The sequence below is a fragment of the Canis lupus genome, chromosome X (genome assembly GCF_048164855.1).
Source record: "Canis lupus baileyi chromosome X, mCanLup2.hap1, whole genome shotgun sequence".
Classification (NCBI taxonomy): domain Eukaryota; kingdom Metazoa; phylum Chordata; class Mammalia; order Carnivora; family Canidae; genus Canis; species Canis lupus.
In genome coordinates this window covers 80376269-80399283 of record NC_132876.1, presented here as the reverse complement: position 1 = coordinate 80399283, position 23015 = coordinate 80376269, and the positions used below count along the sequence as shown (strand labels likewise).

The following is a 23015-nucleotide window of genomic DNA, read 5'->3' as shown; positions in this document are numbered from 1 at the left end:
GACAGTGATCCCCGAGAGAAGGGCGAGGCAACTAACACGGTGAGCCCTCAGATTGCCCGATTCCCCCAACTTCTTGCCTGGATAGAGTTTACAGGGCACAGCATGGGAAGACTGAACACAAACAGAGCCCACTGGAGAACCTGAATGAAGGAGACAGAGTTGTGAATTCCGAGAGGCCAACGTGCCTAGAATGTGCTGGAAGTAAGGGAGGGGAGAGCCACACAGAGAGGTAGTTCTGGAGAGCTGCAGAGGTTTCCCATCAGGGTGCAGTGTATTAGCAAGGAGCAGGGGGTGGTAGCTGACTTCCATCTCCCAGAGTGAGTAGTTGTGTGGATAATGATGCCACTTACTGAGATGATGAAGGTGGGAGTTTTAAAAGCAAGAGAGTTGGGGAGTGTGGGTGTGTGGGAAGGGGTAGGTTTGCCAAGTGACTGGTTCTAGACAGACTCACTATGAAGAGCCCTCGAGACATCCAAATGGAGATGTCGCGTGGGAGAATGAATATATGGATTTGGGTCTCAAAGGTGAAGTTCAAACTGGGGCTGTAGATTTTGTAGTTATTGGCATATGAGCATAAACACTTATATAGCATAGAGAGAGGGGCTGATATAAAAACAAATGTAATAAAAGCTCACATCATAGGCGGAAAAAGTTGTAGCTATGTACTGTGATGGATGTTAACTAGACTTATTGTGGTGATCCTCTTGCAATACATAAAAATACTGAATCACTATGGTGTACACCTGAAACTAACATAAGGTTATATGTCAATTATATCTCACTTTTAAAAAAGAGAGAGGAAGGAAGGAAGGAAGGAAGGAAAGAAGGAAGGAAATTTAAATCATAAAGCAAACAAAAGGAATAAAAGAGTCCTCCATGGTTTTTGTAAAAAGAACAGATTCAGTCTGAGATGGGAACATAGTATTTTCTATTAGCACTGAGCAGTTTGTCGAGGCTTTCATTTCTAGGGTCTGGTCACCTCCCACAGAAACGTGTTACACAGGAAGGGCTGAAGACAGCAGAGGTTGCTATGCAACAGCTGAGGAAAGCCATCCAACCAGCCAGAACTGATATTGGTCACTGGAGAGTAAAAGTCGTGGTTCTAGCAATAGCTTCCATTCATGTACAGGAGTTCCGGAGAGGCTGACACAAAAAACAAATATAAAAGTCCACCATGGTTTTTGTAAAAAGCACAGGATCGATTTGAGTTGCAAACCTAGCGTTTTCTGCCTCCAAAGCAGTCTCTCCAGCCATTCTGGAAGCCTAGCGGTATGTGTTGGGTTGGGTAAGACCCCAGGAAGTGCTTCCTGTGCTTCCCATTTTGCATATCGAGAAAGCGGGGTCAGAGACCTCCAGTGACCTGAGCAGGCTCACACCGCTAGTAGCAGACTGGCTCAGCACTTCATGCCTGGAATTCTGAAGACCAGCCTAGCTTCTTTCCACAAGACCACAGCTGCCCCAGGCCCCTGCCCTGGACGGAACCCCGGGCAAACATTTACTCTGAATCAGGGCTTGCCATGGCTCAGACACACAAGTGCCTGATTGTCCTGGCCGCCCCAGCGGGCACCAGGAAGGCCTCGGGCGCAGAGCGTTTGTGCCACTCACAGCAAAGAGGCCTGACCGTTGGGGCAGGGAGCGGACCCCAAGGAGCAATTCCCACACCTGGAGGGACCCACGTACATTAGGCGAGGGGTGGAGCCTGGGGAATCTCTCTCTACCCATGTCCCGGATGCAGAGCTTGAGCTTGAGTCTTGGAGAGCACAAGCTTCACTTGTTTGGGACAGGTGTTGGCAGGCAGAAGAGGTGTGTGTGTTGGGGGTGGGGTGGGGGGTGGGTGTGGAACTGTCGCTCAAACTGGAGAGGGGAGCGTGCCTCAGTCCCCAGGCCACCACTGCTGGGACATGGGGTTTGGAGTCAGGAAGACTCAGGCACACATACTGCATTTTCTGTTTACTGGCTCTGTGGCCTTGTCAGTTCACGCGGTGTGTCCGCACTTCAGCTTTCTGATCAGTAAAATGGGGATGTTGACATCTACCACCTCCCAGGGCTGCTAAGAGAGAAGACCAGCCCCAGCAAAGATAGAGCTCTGATGCCCAAGCTGCATAAAGAGTGGCTGGGGAAGCAGATGTTCCCAGTGTGTCTGGGGGCCATAGAGGTGGAGAGTGCTGGGGAACACAAAGGCAACGGGCATCTTCTGGCCATTTCCATTCTCCTTGTTAGAGTTAGAGACCCAGCTAGAGACTGCGTTTGTGACCTAGGGGTCATGCTAGGGAAGCCAGGCATAGTGTATTCCAGACCACACTGGAGGAGTTTAGCGGGAATGGGAAGGGCAGGGACCAGAAGCATCGTGCAAAGGTGCGGGGATTGAGGGTAGATGATTGGGTGGTCGAAGCGCACCACAGGCTGCGAGTGCGCGCGCCTCTGGTAAGAGGAGGGGTGGGGGGTATCTGGCGGGAGGGAGAAAAAGTCCCCCACCGCGCCCACCCACTCGCGGAATCGCATGCGCACTGGGGACCTGGTGGAGAGGGCTTTTGTTGGGAAAGCGGGCGGGCTGGAGGGGTCCGCGCATGCGCCGGCTTCCCAGCCGCGGGGGGTGCGCGGAGAAAAGGGGCGGGGTGGTGGGAGCTGCTGTGCTGGCAGCAGTAGGCGAGGGCGCGGCTGCGGGGTTCCTGGTGCTGAGGACGGACGCCATTGGAACCCCAGGGAAGGTAAGGATCCAGCCTCAGACCGGACCGGGAGAGGGCGAGTGGCACCCGGCACGCTGCGCCCTCCCCGCCCCCACACCCGGATCCGAACAAAGCCCAGGCACTCAGAACCGAGCCCTGTTAGACCCACGGTCTAGGTAGGACCCCACCCCCTCGCCGTGCCGTCTCCCGCCAGGATCTCTGCCAGGAGACGCAGAGCCCTGCATACACCGGAGCCCACCATCCGAACCCCTTTAGCAGATCCGTGTGCTCCGTGCTGAGCTTCCTTAGAGCGGAGGCCCTACCCCCACCCCAACCACTCCTAGATCACTCCCAACCTGCTGACCCGCGTTGCCCCCTTCCTGGAGTTGCAGTCCTGGGGTTTGAGACCTCCAGCGTTCCAATTCATGCCTCACTTACTCCGAGCCCCTACCCCACCCCCCGACACACACACCCCTAGAGCTGCTGTATGAGCCCAACCCAGACCTGAATCAGCTGAATGCCCCCACCCGGACCTAGCCAGAGGGTCTCTGGATTCAATTTCCCATAGCTTTCCGGGGTCCCTGTTGTCTGAGCCCTCTCATGTCATCTGCTCCCCCTTCATCACTAAATCAAAACCCTTTGTTTCTCCCTCTCTCGATGCACATCCCCTTTGGGACTTTTCAGACCCAAGCCCGCCAGTCCACTCCCTATTCAAAGCTAGCCGCTGGGATGGGGAGCTTGCCCAGCCTAAACTCCCCTTTAAGTGCGAGGTTTCCTCCGACCACCTCTGTCCCTCTCTTAGGGCTCTGCCTCTGACACTATCTAACCCAACAGAACCCCCACACGCCCACCCCCTCCCTGGCCCCTCCCTCTGCCTTGTACTGCCTAGTAACCTGATGATTGCCGCCCCCCACCTCCTGAGAGATCCCACCTCCCGCTGTGTCCCGCCCTCTCCCCCTGAAGAGGCCTCACCCTCCCTCCCAGGCTGAGCTCTCTTCTCCTTGGGACCCCCAGCATGGCTGAGGGAAGCTACCGCACGGAATCGGAAACCTACAACGTTGAAGACATGGATGAGGGCAGTGATGAAGTGGGGGAGGAAGAGATGGTTGAAGGAAACGACTATGAAGAATTCGGTGCTTTTGGAGGCTACGGCACCCTCACCAGCTTTGACATCCGTATCCTCAGAGCCTTTGGGAGCTTGGGTCCAGGCCTTCGCATCTTATCGGTGAGACCCCTTGTGGGCCACCTGCTGGCCCTGGGCCCTTTCCCCTGTGAAGCTGCTGGAGAGGGGGCTGCTGTGGATGAAAGGGAGGGTTGTGTGGGGAAGGACTGCCCAGCTTCCCCAGCCTTCCCTCTCCTGCTCAGAGAAAGGGGGTTTCGGAAGTCTGGGGCCGGGGGTGGGGGGGGTGGGGGCAGGGGGAGCTGGCTGCAGGGGGGAGGCTGGCCAGCACAGGGAAGCATGATGTGCAGCACATGTAGAGCTGTCTGCCCTCCCCTCCCTTTCTCTCTGGCCTTGCAGAATGAGCCCTGGGAACTGGAAAACCCTATGCTGGCTAGGACTCTGATGGAGGCATTTCAGCTGGATCCAGAAACACTTGCCAATGAGGCTGCCGCCCGTGCTGCCAACGTAGCCCGCGCAGCTGCCTCCAACCGTGCTGCTAGGGCCGCTGCTGCTGCGGCCCGTGCCACCTACAATCAGGTGGTTGCTAACCACCCGGTGACCACAGACCAGGCTTCAGGAGAAGATCCTCGGCCCATGACATATGGGGCCCAGGGTCAGGCAGCCACCCCTGAGACAATCCGTGCTGCTCCACACATCTCCCAGATGCTAGTCAACAGTGAGATGGCCGCCCCAGGAGCTCCGGCAACGTCCACACAGCCCCACACAGCCTCCCAGGCCCAGGAGGCTGCAAACGAGGGCCCTAGTAGCGCCTGTGCTTTCTCTCAGGCTCCATGTGCTAGTGAGATGGATGCCACTCGGCCCAAGACCGCCTTCCTGGGTCAGAACGACATCTTTGATTTTACCCAGCCAGCAGGTGTCAGTGGCATGGCCTTCCCACGCCCCAAGAGACCTGCCCCAGCCCAAGAGGCCGCCACAGAGGGCCCCAGTGCTGCCTCCTCCGGGGTGCCCCAGGCAGCACCTGCCAGGGAGGGGGCGGCCACCCGGCCCAAGACGACCAAGTCTGGAAAGGCTCTTGCCAAGACTCGGTGGGTGGAGCCCCAGAATGTTGTGGCAGCAGCTGCTGCCAAGGCCAAGATGGCCACAACGAGCATCCCTGAGCCCGAGGGCGCAGCTGCCACTGCTCAGCGCAGTGCTGAGCCCTGGGTCAGGATGGGAGGCAAGAGGACCAAGAAGGTGAGACCTCCCTGCTATCTCCAACCCTCCTTTCTCTGTTCAGCCCTCTTCTCTGGCCCCTCCCCTCCCCTCCCCTCCCCTCCCCACCCTCCTCCCCTCCTCCCCTTCTCTCAGCTCTTGCATGTTTGTCCAACATGAGTTTGCTAGCATGCTCAGACTCCACCGAGTCTCTGCCCTCAGGCGTGGAGGAAGAAGAGGTTGGCTCAGTGCCGGGCACGTAGTAAGCACTCAGCACATGTCATCCACTGTTTGTACTACTCTTATTTCCAAGTACGTGCTTTGGTTGAGATGTGTGCTGGGCACTCTTGGACGGTGAGCCTGCTAGCCCTGGGTCTCCTCTCTCTGACACTCTGACTATAGTCCAAGCACCTGGATGACGAATATGAGAGCAGCGAGGAGGAGAGAGAGCCTCCTGCGGTCCCACCAACCTGGAGAGCACCGCAGCCCCCATTGACGGTGCGGGCTCAGGTGGCTCCCCGGCCCTCGATGGCCCTGAGGTCCCAGGTGCCCTCAAGACACGTGCTGTGCTTGCCACCCCGCAACGTGACCCTTCTGCAAGAGAGGGTAAGAAACCTGCTTTTCTCCCATCTCCCTCCTCTCCTCTCCTGTGGGCCAGTTCCTGGAGGTCACCCATGCCTTGCTCTCCCCGTGTGCTCCTCTTCCTCCTCCAGGCAAATAAGTTGGTGAAATATCTGATGATTAAGGACTATAAGAAGATCCCCATCAAGCGCTCAGGTGGGCAGCCCGGGCCCCCTCCCCGAGCTCTGCACACCCCCCACAATCCCCATCTCTACCCTATGGGGCCTGGCATCAGATGTCTCCACCCGGCAGGCCCAGCTGATCCCTCCATGTGCACAGTACGGGGTGGAGGGGGGAGTGGGGTTCCCGACGGTGCTCCCCTCAGCAGGGTTGACCGAGGGTTGCTGCAGCTCTTTGGACCCTGCTCAGCCCAGGTGCTCTCTCCACCCCACTCCCCCGCAGACATGATGAAGGATGTCATCCGAGAATATGATGAACATTTCCCTGAGATCATCGAACGAGCAACATACACTCTGGAAAAGGTGAGCGAGGGGCAGAGGCAGCTCACTGTGGTACAAGAGCTGCAGGGAAGCCTTGCACCCTGCAGCCCCCTGAGGTCCACTTTCAGTACACCTCCTCTGGCGGGCTCTCCTAGCTTCTCCCGCATGATCCCTTCTTCGAGGCTTCCCCTCCCTCATGCTGTCTGTTCTCTGAGCCTCCCTGGTCTCCTGAAGCCAGTGCCAGAGCTCCCACAGGGCAGTTCTCTGCAGCCTCTCTCCTTGAGCCTTCCGAATAACTTCGGGGTGCCTGTGGAGGGAAAGTTCTAGCGGGGAACTCAAGGACTGCCTGCAGGACAGGCAGCACGGGTTTCTGATCCCATGTTGTCTTCTCCCCCACATAGAAGTTTGGGATCCACCTGAAGGAAATTGACAAGGAGGAACACCTGTATATTCTCGTGTGCACCCGGGATTCCTCAGCTCGCCTCCTGGGAAAGTAAGAAAGGGCAGGAGGGTTGTGGCCTTCCTCACTGTGGCCTCCCCCTCCCCTTCCTCTCAGAGCAGCTGGAAAAGGGGCCTTTGGTGCCTGGCACAGCTCCGGCTCCCAGCCCCGCAGTCCGTGGTACCCAGTGATTAGGGGATGAAAGGGGAAGTGGCCTAGGCTGAAGCCTTGCTCGATGCTCTTGATGCTCTCGGGGGGGGCTTCCCCTCCCCACGCCCATAACCCCACCCCCCACACCACCTCCAAACCCCATCTTCTGGGAAAGAAAAAAAAGTGGGCTCCTTGTTGCCTGCCTCTTCCTGCTATGTGCCTGGCCTGGGCTTGGCAGTGGTGGTCCTGGAGGAAGGAAGCTTCCTGTCCAGTGTAACTCCCGATGCTCAAGGGGCAGGGAAGGTCTGGATGTGCCCCCGAACACGAACACGCTACTGCTGCTGCTGCTGCTGCTGCTGCTGCCGCTGCTGCCACTGCCAAGTGGTTGCTCCCTGCCTGACCCCCTCCTGGATGGAACTCTGTGAGGGGGCATTCACATCCGCATTTGAGGCATGAAGCGATTCAGTCTCAGACAGAGGAATGAATGGTCTGGATTAGAGAGCAACTTGTGCGTAGTGTGCGAAGAACAACCCCGTAGCCCAGGCCTGTGGGCAAAGCTGGTTGGGTGAGCCAGCCCTAGTCTCTTGGGCAAACGGCTGCTGGACAGGATCCCTCTTTCTACCCCTCTAGGACCAAGGACACTCCTAGGCTGAGCCTCCTCTTGGTGATCCTGGGAGTCATTTTCATGAATGGCAACCGTGCCAGCGAGGGTGAGTGGCTGGACCCGCAGCCAGGGGGTTGCCCAGTCTCAGCCTGGTGTGCTGAATTCTTGTGTCTCTTCTCCTCTCGCAGCCGTCCTCTGGGAGGCACTACGCAAGATGGGACTGCGCCCTGGGTATGATTGGGCTCTCGGCTCCCGCTCCTCAGTGCTGTCCTTGGGCACTGGTGGCCCCGGGATTGTAAATAGCCTGGTGGCCTCGTGCAGGAGGGTGGATGTCCTGGACTGGGTTGAGCGCTGAGGGTGCATGGTGAAATGGCCCTGGACTCTCAAGCCCCTCTCTGCTCCGTGTCCCCCCTCTGTCCCCAGATGAGATCTCAGAGAACCCATCAGAATTGAGGGTTCAAATCCGACCCTTGCCGAGGGCATCCCTGACATGGGGCCATGTGGCCCCTGCTGCCACTCCAGACCTCCATGGGGATGCCCCACAGGCTGGGACGCTCTCCATCCCGCTAGGGAGCACACCTGCCCACATCCAGGCACTGCCATTGTGTGTGGTTATGGATTCCTTCCTTTCCTGGCCCTCAGGGTGAGGCACCCATTCCTTGGAGATCTGAAGAAGCTCATTACAGAGGACTTTGTGAAGCAGAAGTAAGTATTGGCCAAGTTAACTCTGTCTCACACTCGCGCATTCCTCGTGGGCTGATCAGGCTGAGCGAGCCACTCTCCATGCCGGATCTTAGCACAGCGGGATAGGCGTCTCTTCTGTGAGGGTGGGTGGGGTGTGTGAGTGTTGGCGGGGAGTAGACTTCCAGCGCAGCCTTGGAGAGAGGGAGTAGAAGTCGACAGAGACTCCAGTGCAGGTTGTGTTAGAACCACTGTGCCATTTGGCCCCTGTCCCCCTAGGCTGTAGGAGAATGTCTCCTGCTTTACATCCCAGGAACCTGGGGCTCAGAGAGTTGGAAGCCTGAGCGTGGCCCCAGCTGGTGAGGGGCCCATTGGGTCCTGGAGCCCAGCCCGCCTACCTTTCTGGTCAGGGCCCACCCGGTCCTTGGTCGTAGGAGAACACGTGTGTACTCATGCAGGCGCACTACACATGCCCGGGTGCACACAGACATGCGAATGTGTGCGCACACAAACAGACACGGAGTTGGGGGGTGTGCGGAGAGTATGCTGCGTTTCTCCCCTTTACAGTCCTCTCCTATGGTGGATTGTCCTGGGGTTCCGCCAGGCCATGGGCGGGACCCTGCCGAGGAGTGTGCTCAGAGCAGGGGACCCGAAGAAATGGCTCCTCTGTTTACGACACACCCAATGGGAATCTGGGTTCATTGTGACAAGGGGCCAGAAACTGGTGGCCTTACTACAAACAGAGACACCCTACACGTGTTCCACTCTGCATGCACTTCCTGTGGCGTCTGGGCAGGACCGGCGCCACGTGGAGGCCTCGGTCCTGGAGGCAGAAACCCTGGGAGTGAGCATGGGCGTGAGGCATGGGCTGGAGGGCCAGGACAGTCCTCCTGCAGGAGCTGAGCTGCAGTATCGGGGCTGGGAAGGGACGACCCGGGAGCCCTTGGCACAACAGCAGGTCTGCTTGGCTGGAGGCAAACGTTTATCTTCCTCTCGCACTGAGGTACCTGGAATACAAGAAGGTCCCCAATAGCAGCCCACCCGAGTATGAATTCTTCTGGGGTCTGCGAGCCCGTCACGAGACCAGCAAGATGAGGGTGCTGAGATTCATCGCCCAGGTAACTGCCTCTGTTTGGGGCCAGGCGGTGGGGTGTGGGTTTGGTCTGTGCCATACCTTCTCTGTTTCTTGGTCATGGCCCCCTTCCTTAGGCTGTCTGTCCAGTGAGGATACTGATGCATTCCTAAGTAGGTGTCTTCCCCAAGTTCACAGAGGTGTAGTAAGTGGGAGGCATGGGGTGAGGTCCTGGGGCTGGCAGGGAGTCCTTAGGAGAGCCGGATCCCAATGGTCTTTCCTTTCGTCGGGACCATGCACAAGGCACTGGGGGTGGGAGCTGGTGGTGGCAGTGTATGGCAGGAAGCAGGTGCCCCGTGAACGTGGGGTCGCTGTTTGCATGGTCTCTGTTGCTCTACCGCAGAATCAGAACCGAGACCCCCGGGAATGGAAGGCTCATTTCTTGGAGGCCGTGGATGATGCTTTCAAGACGATGGACGTGGATATGGCTGAGGAACATGCCAGGGCCCAGATGAGAGCCCAGATGAACATCGGCGATGAAGCCCTGATTGGACGGTGGAGCTGGGATGACATACAGGTGGAGCTCCTGACCTGGGATGAGGATGGAGATTTTGGCGACGCCTGGGCCAGGATCCCCTTTGCATTCTGGGCCAGATACCATCAGTACATCCTGAATAGCAACCGTGCCAACCGGAGAGCCACTTGGAGAGCCGGCGTCAGCAGTGGCACCAATGGCGGGGCCAGCACCAGCATTCTGGATGGGCCCAGCACCAGCTCCACCATCCGGACCAGAAATGCCGCCAGAACGAGTGCCAACTTCTTCTCCTGGATCCAGTAAGATTTTCAGTCCATAAACAAAACCCCGAAGCAAGGGATGGGAAGGGGCTGTGAGGAGTCCAGTCGGGGGAAGGCCTGGGTGCAGTGGGGGAGCAAAGAGTGTGAAAGACCCTTGTTTCGTTCTTCGTACCCCTCCCCCACTGCCATGTGTTTATACTTCTGCACCTGCTCCTGTGTCTTCCTTTACAGGCAACGCTGACGCTGCCGAACCGCAACCGTCCCTCACCAAGCCAGAGTGCCTCCTCGGATCCCTCCTTAACAAGGCACTCTAGGCAGCTTCGACCTGCCCATCCCAGATGGCATGCAAGATGAAGCTCTCTTTGCCCTTCCTGCTTTCATCATGTGCTTTCCTTGTGCGCTTCCGTGGTGCGCCTTTGTCGTGTTTTCATGTTTTTGGTATCAGTGTTACATTAAAGTTGCAAAGTTACTTGGGGCGTTTCCTCCTTCCCTTGTGCATGGACCTGGGGACGTGGCCATCTGGGGGGCACGTGGTTGAGGGCTTTGAGGTAGATACTACCCGCCTCTGCCTGGAAGGCAGCAGGTGTGGGTAGGGTGCTGGGAAGATGTGGAGGTGCCAGCTGGGTGTCCAGACCATGAGTTTTGAGAGGCTCCAGTCCCCACGGTGGCGTGACTTCCTACGAGGTACAACCTCACTTGGGCGCCAACGGTGGCAGGGGGAGGGGGGTTGGCAGGAAGAGGGGTGGAATGAAAGGCTGTGGGTTGGTGCCACTATCCCTCCCACCAAGGTGCAGGGTCCACAGACATCCACCAAGACCCTTCCACCTCATCTTTGGAGGTGCCATCTTGGAACCCTTCCCTCATCATCCACACAACTTTAGCACCTCATCTCTCCCTCAGGTGGAGTCTTCAGGACAATGAGATAGGCCTCGGGGACATTTTCACCCCTCCAGCAGGTTGAGGGAGGAGCCATAATTGCCCACAGAGTAGGTTTAATGAAAACAGACCTCAACAACCTGTGACCGGACCCGAGGCCTGTTTGTGGGCTCCAGAGCTCTCCTTTGCTGGGAACCAGTGAAGGCCAAGGCTGGGCCTAAGTTCTGGTGTCTTCCAGGGCTTGGGGTGATCCCTGTAGGAGCGGGGTTGGGACTGCGATTCCTGCAAGGGACGACAGTAAGAGCAGAGATGCCTGGGAAGAGCTCAGTGGCACGCAGTAACAGTGTCCAGAGCTCTCTCAGGTCCCTCAGTGATGCCCACAGTTGAAGAACGAGGCCCCAGGTTAAGAAGAAGAAGAGGATCGTGTGAGGGCCCCTGCACACCATTGCCTCTTTTCCCCCAAGAAGAGGTTCCCTCCTCTCACCCAGACTTGGCTCCTGACCCAGATCCAGGCACATACTTTCACAGGCCCAGTGGAGAATGAAAACCGTGGGACCCCTTGCTCGGAAATCATTAAGAATCCCAAGAGAGTGACGGTAACGCATTGAACTACGTGTGCAGGCCCTCGGAGCAAGGGTCCCATGGGGCTGCATAGGTCACACCCTCAGGATGCTAGCTGTATAAGGTTTCCTCCCCTGAAGTCAGGCTTCAGCTGGGTTTCTGTCTAGCCGACCACTTCTGTGGTGTCTGCCTGCCTGGCTGCTGGGTCCCTGCTTGGCCACGTGGACACTGTGATTCCGACAGAAATTGAGTCCCCTTCACTTTAGCTTTCCTGATGCATGGTCTGGGATGAGAGAGGGATGAACGATGCCTGGCATCCGAGTCCTGGGGTGATGAATGATCCAAGATTTTTCTGGCACGCTCACCCTGGGAACCTCCCAGGACCCTGTTGTGCACACAGCAGGCACATGCCTTTTCATGGATGAGGGTGCAGACACTCACCCAAAGCCACAGGTGTGAGCGTGAGCACTGTGTGCAGAGGACACCTGAGGTACAGCATCTCATCTGGCAAGGAGGAGAAAGCAGCTCTCAGAAACAGGGTGCTGGTGAGGGTGCCACCTCCCCAGGCCTGTGGGCTTGTAACACTCCCCTCTTCCATCTTCCTTTCCCCTGGCTGGCCCCTCTCATGGGGTGGGCGGGATGGGGGCAAGGGGCTTCCCTGGAGCTGCACTCTGCATGGGACAGTTGAGAGCAGGGTGGGCGGGGAGGAAGAACACAGTGGGGTGGCCTCTGGAAGAGGGAGGAAGGAACACCCAGGGGAATGCTGACAGATTGACTCTCAGGCTGGTCACCTGAGAGGCAGCCCACCTGCTTACTCACAGGGCAAACGTGCCACCAAGGCAAGTCTCCCTCCTGGGGCCCCAACCCAAGATCCTCCAAGGCTAAATGTGTGCTCTGTCCACTGTAGCTGGCTGCCACCACCTTAGAGGGGCTCACAGTGTCATGGGAGCCACACTTCTATCTCTCACCACTCTCCAACAACAGCCACTCTCACCCATCCAGGCTGTGCTTAGTACTTCCCATCTCCCTTCACTGGGCCAGGACCCCACCCCTCGCGGCTTCCCTGTCCCCATGGTTCATCCTGGGCTTTTAAGGCCCCCACCACCCTCCCAGCCTCCTCCTCCTCTTTGTCATCATCACTGTCAGGCCCTGGGGCCCAGTGCTTGGGTGCAGGATCTCATTCCATCCTCCCTGGTACTCTGCAGGGGTGACTGTTCCCACGGCACACATGACAAAATGGACTCTGAGAAGGGGAGTGACTTGCCTGAGGCCTCTGACCTAGCTCTGCCACCACCTGGACGAGTGACCTTGGCTCAGCCTTTTCTCTCTCTGGCCTTCAGAGTTCCCACCTCTCACAGCACAGGATTGGGCTAGATGTACTCTTAGTGTGCCCCAGCTCTGAGGTCCTGTGGATCTGCTTTCCCCTGTCACATCATCTCTCTGAGCCTCAAGTGTTTCCTCACTGAGTAATAAGGGTAAAAGCATGTACCCAGCACTGCCTGGCCCAGCTCCCATGGGGGCTGGGAGCAGCTGGTATGACCTGTGCATGAAAGTGGGTAGGAAGTGGGTAAAGCAGTCGGAGAAGGACAGGTGCATGTGCCCCCTTCTCAATCTCCACATGTCTGAGATGGAGGTCCTCTGGAAAGCACCTGAGACTAACACTCCTCCCTGTCCCCCTGAGCCCTGTGACCTCAGGCAAGTCACTCCACCTCTCAGAGCCTAGTCTCCATTTTCTCATCTGCGCAGCCAGGGTTACTTACAGTGCTTGCCTCACCGTCTCCAAGATGGTACCGAGCAGTAGAGATTGGAAGGTATCGGAAATCTACTAGCACCAGAAACCTCAGCCTAAACTCAACCATCTTTTCCAGTGAGGAGACGGAAGGCCAGACAGAGGAAATTACTTGTCCGATGTCAAGTTGCCAAGTTCCCCGGGGTTCAATTTTGGATGACTCCATACTGCAAGTGTGCTTTATTTGGAAACTACCATCATAGAAATGATACAAATCTGCAGGACATCGTACACTTCCAACATGACTTTGAACGCTGCTCACACACCCTCACGGTTTCCCGAGGTGCCAGCACTTCAGCTTCCATGTCAGAAAAGGGCTCTCACACCTGAAGGTGACACAACAGTTCCTTGCCAGGCTTCCCGCCTTAGTCTGTGGCTCAACCAATGCAGGCAATTTTCTTTGGAAATAGTTGACGTATCTATGGGTTACAAAGCTCAAGAAATGAAAGCAGTGTACATACCAATCACCACATGAAGGAAGAAAATTACAGAGACTGTGGGGTTACAGTTTAGGAGGGTATGGAACAAAGCAGCTCCCCTACCCTGTCCATGGAAGTCTCGATTTGTACCTGGCCTTTGAAAAACATTAGGCAATTACAGCGTGGTGCTACCTCATGAGCCTCAGGGGAAGAGATATCAGAGACAAGGTCTAGGTGAACGTGGGCCTCCTGACATAGAGAGGGAAGAAATGGAAAGATGTAGTTCTACTACCACTAGCCCATCGCTATTAGCCAGGAATCTGAGATCCCTGAGAGCTGGAGAATCACGTGCCTTGTGGAAGAATAGCAGCTGCATGTGATGCTTTAGCCTGTTTCTGAAGCTGCCTATGAAACTTTGGGGTCCTAGCAACTGGAATGGAGACACAGTGGAGCACCTCTACAATCAGGCCACCATCTCAAATCTCCTCCTCTTGCTTTTTTTCCCCCTTGACCTGAAAAAAAGGGCACAAGGCACAGGGTCAGAATGCAGTGAGGGCAAGGGTAAGTTAAGAGAAAAAAAATCAATGCAGAAGGCCGTTTCCCAGGAGATGGAGTCCAACCATTGTAGTTTCAAATTCTTGTTCTGAAGCACACTTTGTTCATTCATCTGTGTGGTGGCAGGGGTGGGTGGGAGGGGAGGCTGGCCAGAGCCTTCTGCATGGTGCCCACGAGCACAACCTTTGAATGATGATAAGGCCCTGAATGTTTTCATTATCACAGGTCTCTGTTTTGCCTTTTAGCAACTTGAGGAACTCCAAATTGACCTAACAATGGGGTTCTCTTTATCAGCTTTATTGAGGTTTAATTTACAAACAAAATAATGCCCATTGAAGTGTCCAGTTCCATGGACACTGACAAATGCTTCCATCCATGTCACTCCCACTCCAATCAAGGAAGAGAACATTTTCACCACTTAATCGTGTTCCCTTGCACCCCTTCCCAGTGAATCCCTAGCATCCACATCCAGCCTTAGGCCACCAGTGACCTTCTTTCTATATCACCATAGATTAGAATTCTCTTTCCTAGTGTCTGTTATACACATAAACGTGCAGTATGTAATCTTTCGTGCCCGCCTTCTTTTGCTCTGCTTGAATGCTTTGGCTATTCATCCGTGCGGTGACACCATGAATCAGTAGATTAAATCAAAATGGTGGGGCACCTCGGCGGCTCAGTCGGTTAAGCGGTTAAGCGTTTGTCTTCAGCCCAGGTCATGATCTCAGGGTCTTGGAATGGAGCCTGGTTTGGGGCTCCCCATTTAGCGGGAAACCCACTTCTCCCTCTCCCTCTGCCCCTCCCCACGGCTCATCCTCTCTCTAGCTCTCTATCTCAAGCTAATAAATAAAAATTTTAAAAATCAATCAATCACTCAATCAAAATGGCCCCTATTCACAGACAACCTGATTGTCTGTGTTAAAGTCATACAGACATACAAAAATATCCTAGGACTAATAAGCTAATCAATCTAGAGTGCAGGATACAAGATTAAAACACAAAAATCGACCATATTTCTATACACTAGCGAAGAAGAGTTGGAAAATGAAATCTACCACTCAAAAAAGAAAGTCAATTCTTAGATGCGAATCTAACAAATGATGCAGGGTATTTATGTGCTAAAAACAGCAAAACACTGGGGAAAAAAAGAAATAAAGGAATATCCAAATAAATAGAAGAACATGCCATGGTCACAGATTAGAATATTCAACATGATAAAGAAGTCAATTCTGAAATTTATGTCTGGACTTACTATAATTTCAATCAATATCCTGGCAGCAGGATGTGTTGTAGATATAGACAAGCCTATCCTAAAGTTTATATGGAAAGAAAAAACAAACACACGAGCAAAAGGAATAGGCAAAACAAGTATGGGGGAAAAAAATAAATGTGGAGGAATCACATTACCTAAGTACAGAAGGTTTCAACAAATGTGTGGAAAAACCTGAATGTCCATCGAAAAGAAAAAGAATCTCACATCTTATAACTCAGGAAAAATAAATCTTAGATATAAATCAAGACTATAAAACTGCAAAACATTTAGAAGGAAACAACAAAATCTTTGACCTGCATTTGAGAAAGATGTTCTATGTAAAACACCACCCACTTTCCCGCCACCTTGTTTTTTATCTGCGAAAAACGCTGTTGAGTGTTTGAGCAGAAAAATCTCAGGCTGGGAGAATGGATTTACAATTACCTAAACAACAGAGAGCATATATCCAGGGTATATGAGGAGCTGTCAAAACTCAACAGCAAGAAAATAATGGAGAACATACTTGAACAGATACCTCAACCAAAAGGATATATAGGTGGCAATTGAGCACATGAATGGATGATCACACTCACTGGCTCTCAGGCAATGCAAATTAAAATGATGGTGAGAAACCAGTATTCCTATATTAAAATTGCTGAAATTGCCACAAAAAAAAAAAAAACAAGCAAGGAAACCACAAACACGTGACAATATCAAATGGTATTGAGGATGGGCAGCAACTGGATTCACCACATGTTACTGGAGGGAACGTAAGGCAACACAACCACTCTGAAAAACAATTTTATTGCTTTTTATGAAGTTAAACATATACTCAGCCATATGGCCCTAGCAATCGCACTCTCAAGTATTTCTCCCGGAGAAGTTTCAACTGGATTTCATACAAAAACCTGTAAATGAGTGTTTGTAGCAGCTCTGTTCCTAATCACTCAAAACTTGAAACAACCCAAGTATCCTGCCAACAAAGTGTATTCTTTCCATACAATTAAATACTATTCAATGGCCAAAAGGAATGAAGCATTGATATAGTCAACAACTTGGATAAAACTCAAAAGCATTCTGCTTAGTGGTAGAAGCCAGTCTCAGAAGGTCACATTTTAAATGATTCCATTTCTATGGCTCTCCTGCTGTGACAAAACTATCATAAAAGAGAGCAAGTCAGTGGTCCCATAGTGAGGTGTAGAGAGAGTATGTGACTACAAAGGGATAGCACCAGGGACTTCAGGGGGGCTATGGAAGCATTCTGAACACATATGGTTATGGTGGCTACAAGAATCCATACATGTGTTCAAATCCCTAGAACCAGATGTCCAAAAGAAGTCCATGTCACGATTTTTAAAATACAATTAAAGAAAGAATGACAAAATAGTTCTTTTCGACCAAAAAAATCATTAGAATTGAACAGCAGTGTACTCCACTATAGAAAATATTGACTACATTCTTTTAGGGTTAAAGAAAACCACCCCAAACGTCAACCCAGATAAACCTGAATGAATGAATAGCTATATAAATGGTAAATACAGCGAGGGTTAATTATTTTACCTTTCAAAACCTTTCTTTAAAAGTTAACTGAATGTTGGGAAGCCTGAGTGGCCCAGTCGGTGAAGCGTCCAGCTCTGGATTTTGGCTCAGGTCATTATCTCAGGCTCCTGAGACTGAGCCCTGCATCAGGCTACATGCTCAGCAGGGAGTCTGCTTGACATTCTCTCTCTCTCTCTCCTTCTCAGCCTTCCCCTTTTCCTGTGTGCCCGTGCTCGCTCTCTCTCTCTCTCTCTCTCTCTCTCCCTCTCTCAAATCAATAAATAAATCTTTTTTAAAAAGTTAACTCTGTTTACACCACCAATAACAATGCATTGTGGGGGACACAATGTATGTATAAATAAAGTCTATGGAAATAAAAGCAAACAGATGGGAGTGTAGAAATAAAAGCATACTTTGTACATGAAGAAAAATTTTATCATTAAAGGTAAAATGCCTAATTTTTTTATTGGAGTTCAATTTGCCAACATATAGCATAACACCCAGTGCTCATCCTATCAAGTGCCCCCCTCAGTGCCCGTCACCCAGTCACCCCCACCCCCCATCCACCTCCCTTTCCACCACCCCTTGTTCGTTTCCCGGAGTTAGGAGTCTCTCATGTTCTGTCTCCCTTTCTGATATTTCCCACTCATTTTTCTCCTCTCCCCTTTATTCCCTTTCACTATTTTTTATATTCCCCATATAATGTTTGTCCTTCTCCGATTGACTTATGAAATGCCTAATTTTAACTATGTATAATATAATCCCTACAGGAACCACTTGAATGAAAAACAAAAGGAGTAAGTATTAAACCAATATTGAAATATTGTAGATTGAAATTGGGATACAGAAGAATATTTCAAACTAAGAAAAGAGAATGAAAAATACTTCAGTAATACATAAGTTGGTGAGAGAATTGGGTTAAAGAAAGAATGAAAAGAAAAATAAAGGAAAGAAGGAAATAAAAGAAGGAAGGAAGCAAATAAGCAAGCTTGAAAAGAAGAAAGAAAAGAAGAAATAATGCTACTCAAAAAAGATGATGACTTTAAAGCCAATCATGTCTATAATTAAGCTAATTGTACATGTTCTAAACTTTCCCAGTGAAAGGCAGAGATTGCTAGGCAGGAGAGCTGCAAGACACAACATGCCATTGAATGGAAACTCACTTTGGTGTTTTTTCATTATAACAATTTTTTTTATTTAAAGACTTATATAAGAATACTTTATTCCTGTCTCTTATCAATGTTTCTCCCTTATATTTGCCCCTTTCCTCTCCTACTTGGCGAGATTTGGCTTTACCTTCAAGGATCATTTTGTAGTTTCTGTCTACTTGTAGTCTAGTGGTAGCCACCTGGCTAGGGTGAATGCCCACATGGACAGTTGTGCCATTTGCCTTCTCACACTGTACTCATTCAATGTAGATGACATATTTCTTCCTGTGAACCTGGACTACTTTGAAATTTTCTGGCCTTTGCAGTGTCCTGGCACAACCTGTACCTCATCATCCTTTCAGGTGGGCATAGATTAAAGGTTGTACTTCTGTCTCAGCTCTTTAGGAAGAGGGGAAGACATAACCTTCCTGCGAATGTGGGAAGGTGCACTGCAATGTCTTTCATGGTTTTGCTCTGGTCAGAAGTCACAGAGGGATTGAACATCACGTTGGTTGCTGGCGCTTCAGTGATGGCTGCAGAAGGGAAGTGTGAAACTCACTTTAAGATGGAGACAGAGATCGGTTAAATGTAAAAGCATTGAAAAAGAGATACCATGTGAACATAAATTGTAAGAAAACAAGTTATGATAATGGCTAAGTTAAATGTTTGGACCAGGAGTATTACCGATGATACACAGAGACATTTAATAATGATAAAAGCATCAATAATTCAGGAAAGCATAACAATCCTCAGGTACACTGGAAAACAGAACTTTAAATGGCATAAAGTGAAAAACTGATAGAACTGAAAAGACATATAGACCAATATATTTAATAGTTGGAAATTTCAGAACTTCTCTTAGATTTTGATATAGCAAATACATAGAAGGTCCAGAAGTATGAAGAAGACTTTAACAACACTACCAGCTAAATCAACTCAATTATAGAACATCCCACCCAGTAGAGTGGAATATGCGTTTTCTTTTTTTAATTTATTTTTTAATTTAATTTAATTTTTTTTGCATTTCCTTTTTAAAACAAGATTTTATTAATTTACTCACGAGACACACACACGCACACACACACAGAGAGAGAGAGAGAGAGTCAGAGACACAGGCAGAGGGAGAAGCAGGCTCCATGCAGGGAGCCTGACGTGGGACTCAATCCCGGGCTTCCAGGATCACACCCTGGGCTGAAAGCGGCGCTAAACCGCTGAGCCACCGGGGCTGCCCGACGCATTTTCTTGACAAGCAATGAAATGTGCAACAAGCACGAGTCTATCATGGGTTATAAAATAATGCTCCATCAATGAAGAAGGACTGAAATCCATGTAAAGGATGTTCTCTGGGCACAGTGGAGTTAAACAAGCAATCTATAGCAAGAAGATTTCAAGAGAATCCGCAAAACATTGAAATTAACCAACGGACTTCAAAATAACACAGGGCCAGAGACAGGCACTGGGGAAATTTGAAAGTCCTTTGAACTGAAGAGAATTGTATCACATCCTGTAGACTCTTGTATGATTCAGCTAAAGCACCACCTAGAGAGAAAATTGTAGCTTTATGTGTTTATATTAGGAAAGAAGAAAGGTTTAACATCAATAAAATACGAAGCTAAGATGCAACAAAAAGGTGTAAAAAATGAACTGAGAGGAAGTAGAAAGAAGGAAGCAAAAAGATATCAGAAGCTGACGTTCGGGCACCCTGGGTGGCTCAGCGGTTTGACGCCTGCCTTTGGCCCAGGGTCCGATCCTGGAGTCTCCGGATCGAATCCCGCATCAGGCTCCCGGCATGGAGCCTGCTTCTCCCTCTGCCTGTGTCTCTGCCTCTCTCTCTCTCTCTCTCTCTCATAAATAAACAAATCTTAAAAAAAAAAGAAGCTGACGTTCATGTGTGGAACTTAAGAAACAAAAAGATGAACATAAGGGAAAGGAAGGAAAATAAGATAAAAAACAGAGAGGTGGGTAAACCATAAGACACTCTCAACTCTAGAAAACAAACTGAGGGTTGTTGGAGGGGAGGTCGGTGTGGGGATGGGGTAACTGGATGATGGGCCTTAAGGAGGGCACGTAATGTGATGAGCACTGGGTGTTATACCCATCTCATGAATTATTTAACACTACATCTGAAATCGATGATGTACTAAAGGTTGACTAATTGAATTTATATTTAAAAATGCCTTTTCTGGAGAAAAAATGAGTGGGAAATATCAGAAAGGGAGACAGAACATGAAAGACTCCTAACTCTGGGAAACGAACTAGGGGTGGTGGAAGGGGAGGTGGGCGGGGGGTGGAGGTGACTGGGTGACGGGCACTGAGGGGGGCACTTGATGGGATGAGCATTGGGTGTTATTCTTTATGTTGGCAAATTGAATACCAATGAAAAAATAAATTTATAAAAAAATAAAAATAAAAAATAAAAAAGTTCTTACAAAAAAATTAAAATGCCTTTTCTGGTTTATATAAGTATCACATTGCAGCTATCATAAATTACCACATACTTCAGTGACTTGAAACAACACAGGTGTGTTATCTTAGGGCTCTGGAGGTCAGAAGTGTAAAATGGGTCTTACAAGGCCAAAATCAATGTGTCTACGGAGGAGTTATGTTCATCTGAGGACCCTAGGGGAGAATCCGTTCCTTGCCTTTTCTATGCTCTAGAGGCCATCTTAATAGATTACAAATCGATTAATCTGATTATGTTTGAAAGGACTTACATTTTGAGAGAAACCTCATTTTGCCATAAAGAATGTCTTCCATATATTGGGGTTTCAATTTACTAACATTTGTTAAAATTTTTCGTGTCTATGTTCTTGAGGGATATTGATCTGCAGTTATATTTCCTTGTAATGCCTCTGGTTTTGGCACAAGGACACTTCTAGCTTTCACAGGATGAACTGAGAAGTATTCCATCTTCATTTTTTCTGACAGAATTCTGTAAAAGTGGTGCTATTTCTTCCTGAAATAGTTTGTAGAACACACATCAGCGGGGCCAATGGTGCCTGGAGCTTCCTTTGTGAGAAGGTTTTTAGCCACAGATTCTATTTCTTTAAGGGATACAAGTATATTTAAGCATTCTGTATTTCCTTGTATGGACTTTGATAGATTGCATCTTTGAGAGAATTTGTCCATTTTATCTACGTTGGCAATTTTTCGGTAATGAAATTATTCATACTTTCCCTTATTGTTACTTTTGCGGTTCTGCACTCTAAAGTCATGTCCCCTCCACTATTCCTGATACAGGTCATTAGCGTCTTAACTAATTTTTCTTGATTAGTCTATATAGAGTTGTATTGATTGTATTAATTATTTGATTAAGCAGCTGTTGGGGTACACCTGGATGGCTCAGCGGTTGAGCATCTGTCTTCGGCTCAGGGCTTGATCCCGGGGTCTGGGGATCCAGTCCCACATCAGGCTCTCTGCAGGGAGCCTGCTTCTCCCTCTGCCTGTGTCTCTGCCTCTCTGTCTCATGAATACATAAATAAATCTTAAAAAAAATAAACAGCCATTGGTTTCGTTCCATTTTCCTCTGTGGTTTGTCTTCTATTTCATTGATATCCTTTTTCAAGAAAATGTTTTATTTAAATTTAGTTAACCTATAGTATATTATTAGGTTCAGGGGTAGCATTTAGTGACTCATCAGTTGCATATAACACCCAGTGCTCCTTACATCAAGTATCCTCCATACAGTGTATCAGAAAGGAACAAACTACCAACAACATACACAATGCTTGGGAATATCAGAAGCATTACATGGAAGACTGGAAACACTATTCTGCATGCTGTCTGTTTCGTTTGGCATATAATTCTTGAGAAGTTAAAACTCAAACGAGACAAGGGAGCTAGGTGGTTGCCCAGGGCTGGAGGTGGAGCAAGGAGAATGACTTGAAAGGCACAGGAGAGCCCGTTGGAGGACACTTGAAATGTTCTCTATCTTGATATTGGTGATAGTTACACACACGTTTCAATCTGTCAAAACCCATCAAACCGTACACTTACGGTTCATTGTCCACTGAGTTTATTGAACGTAATATATGTCTCAACAAAACAAAAAATAAACAGAACGGATATTGTACATATAAAAAATAAAAATATCTGAAAGCAAGAACTGTGTTGGGTATGTTTTTAACACTTGGTGAGGAGAGATTAGTGCACTCGACGATGGATCAGATAAAAATATCCGGAACAAAATGTAGAGAGAAAACACGTTGGAAAATACAGAATGGGTAGGAAGAGAATCAGCAGATGCAGAGGCGAACGGACATGTAACATATTTTAATTGGAGTTAAGTGAAGGGATGATAGAGAAAAGTGCCTAAGCAATATTTGAACTGATAAGGGCCTGGTGTTTCCAAACTGATGAATAACATCTTGCTCAAGACTCAAGGAAGACTAGAATCCCAAGCAAGATAATTCTAAAGGAAAGAGCTTTTAAACTTACATTGTCAAACCAAACCAAACCAAACCAAACCGAAAACAACAACAACAACAACAAAGAAAGGCAAACAAGAAGAACATCATGAAAGCAACCAGGGTAAATGGTTGCTTCAAAGCTGGACAAATGGGAGTGACAATTGACTTTCAAGGAAGTCCAGAAGTCTGTACAGTGATATATTCAAAGTACTGAAAGAATATAATGGCCCACTTAGGGTTATATAACCAGGAAAAATACCACCCAAGAAGAAAGGGAAATAAAGATACTTTCAGACAAACAAAACAATGAATGTTTCATATTCCTGTTTTATTACCCAGCGATCATGCCTCTTGGTAATTACCCAAGTGAGTCGAAACCATTTGTCCACTCTAAAACCTGCACACAAAAATTTATAGCAGCTTTATTCATGATTGCTAAAACTTGAATGAAATAATTACAGCATGGTGACTATAGCTCATAATAATGCATCGTATACTTGAAATTTGCCGAGAGAGTACATACCAAGTGTTCTCACCGCAAAAAAAAAAAAAAAAGTAGCTGCATTAATTGGTTTGATCATGGTAGTCGTTCCATTGTGTAGATCAAAACCTTACGTTGCCCCACCTAAATGTATACAATTATTACTTGTCAACCATACCTCGTTAGAGCTCGAACAAAAGATGACCT

At 49.8% G+C, this 23015-nt stretch overlaps 1 protein-coding gene, 1 long non-coding RNA gene, 1 other non-coding gene and 1 pseudogene across 6 annotated transcripts in view; 2 read left to right on the top strand and 2 right to left on the bottom strand.

The window, feature by feature from the left end:
• Positions 1-2569: 2569 nt before the first annotated feature.
• LOC140628180 (melanoma-associated antigen D4) lies at positions 2570-10251 on the top strand. Of its 3 annotated transcripts, none has more exons than XM_072817279.1 (13): positions 2570-2708; positions 3681-3891; positions 4186-5022; positions 5383-5586; positions 5694-5757; positions 6004-6083; positions 6443-6534; positions 7261-7340; positions 7423-7465; positions 7877-7939; positions 8919-9033; positions 9391-9821; positions 10014-10251. In XM_072817279.1, exons 2-13 carry the CDS (start codon positions 3682-3684, stop codon positions 10021-10023), a joined length of 2229 nt encoding a protein of 742 aa, XP_072673380.1. In that variant the 5' UTR covers positions 2570-2708; position 3681; the 3' UTR covers positions 10024-10251. The 3 variants fall into 3 exon arrangements, with proteins under 3 accessions (XP_072673380.1, XP_072673381.1, XP_072673382.1); XM_072817280.1 differs by having other exon boundaries at positions 2574-2708; positions 3651-3891; XM_072817281.1 differs by lacking the exon at positions 2570-2708 and adding an exon at positions 2709-2842.
• LOC140628951 (small nucleolar RNA SNORA11) lies at positions 8542-8673 on the top strand. Its single transcript, XR_012026864.1, has one exon. It is a non-coding gene; the product is annotated as a small nucleolar RNA SNORA11 (small nucleolar RNA).
• Positions 10252-13173: 2922 nt separating the features above from the next.
• LOC140627191 (uncharacterized) overlaps positions 13174-23015 on the bottom strand; it is a 139313-nt gene continuing 129471 nt past the window's right edge. For both annotated transcript variants that reach the window (XR_012026057.1, XR_012026058.1), the window contains one exon: positions 13174-13939. This is a non-coding gene — a long non-coding RNA (uncharacterized lncRNA). The remainder of the gene's footprint in view (positions 13940-23015) is intronic.
• Positions 17930-18422, bottom strand: LOC140627827 (large ribosomal subunit protein uL24 pseudogene; annotated as a pseudogene).

Bases quoted from the DNA above. Each gene is read 5' to 3' on its own strand.
- LOC140628180 (XM_072817279.1), top strand. From the start codon at position 3,682: ATGGCTGAGGGAAGCTACCGCACGGAATCGGAAACCTACAACGTTGAA. The intron at 7,341-7,422 runs GTGAGTGGCTGG...CTCCTCTCGCAG, and splicing joins TGGCAACCGTGCCAGCGAGG to CCGTCCTCTGGGAGGCACTA. The intron at 9,034-9,390 runs GTAACTGCCTCT...GCTCTACCGCAG, and splicing joins TGCTGAGATTCATCGCCCAG to AATCAGAACCGAGACCCCCG.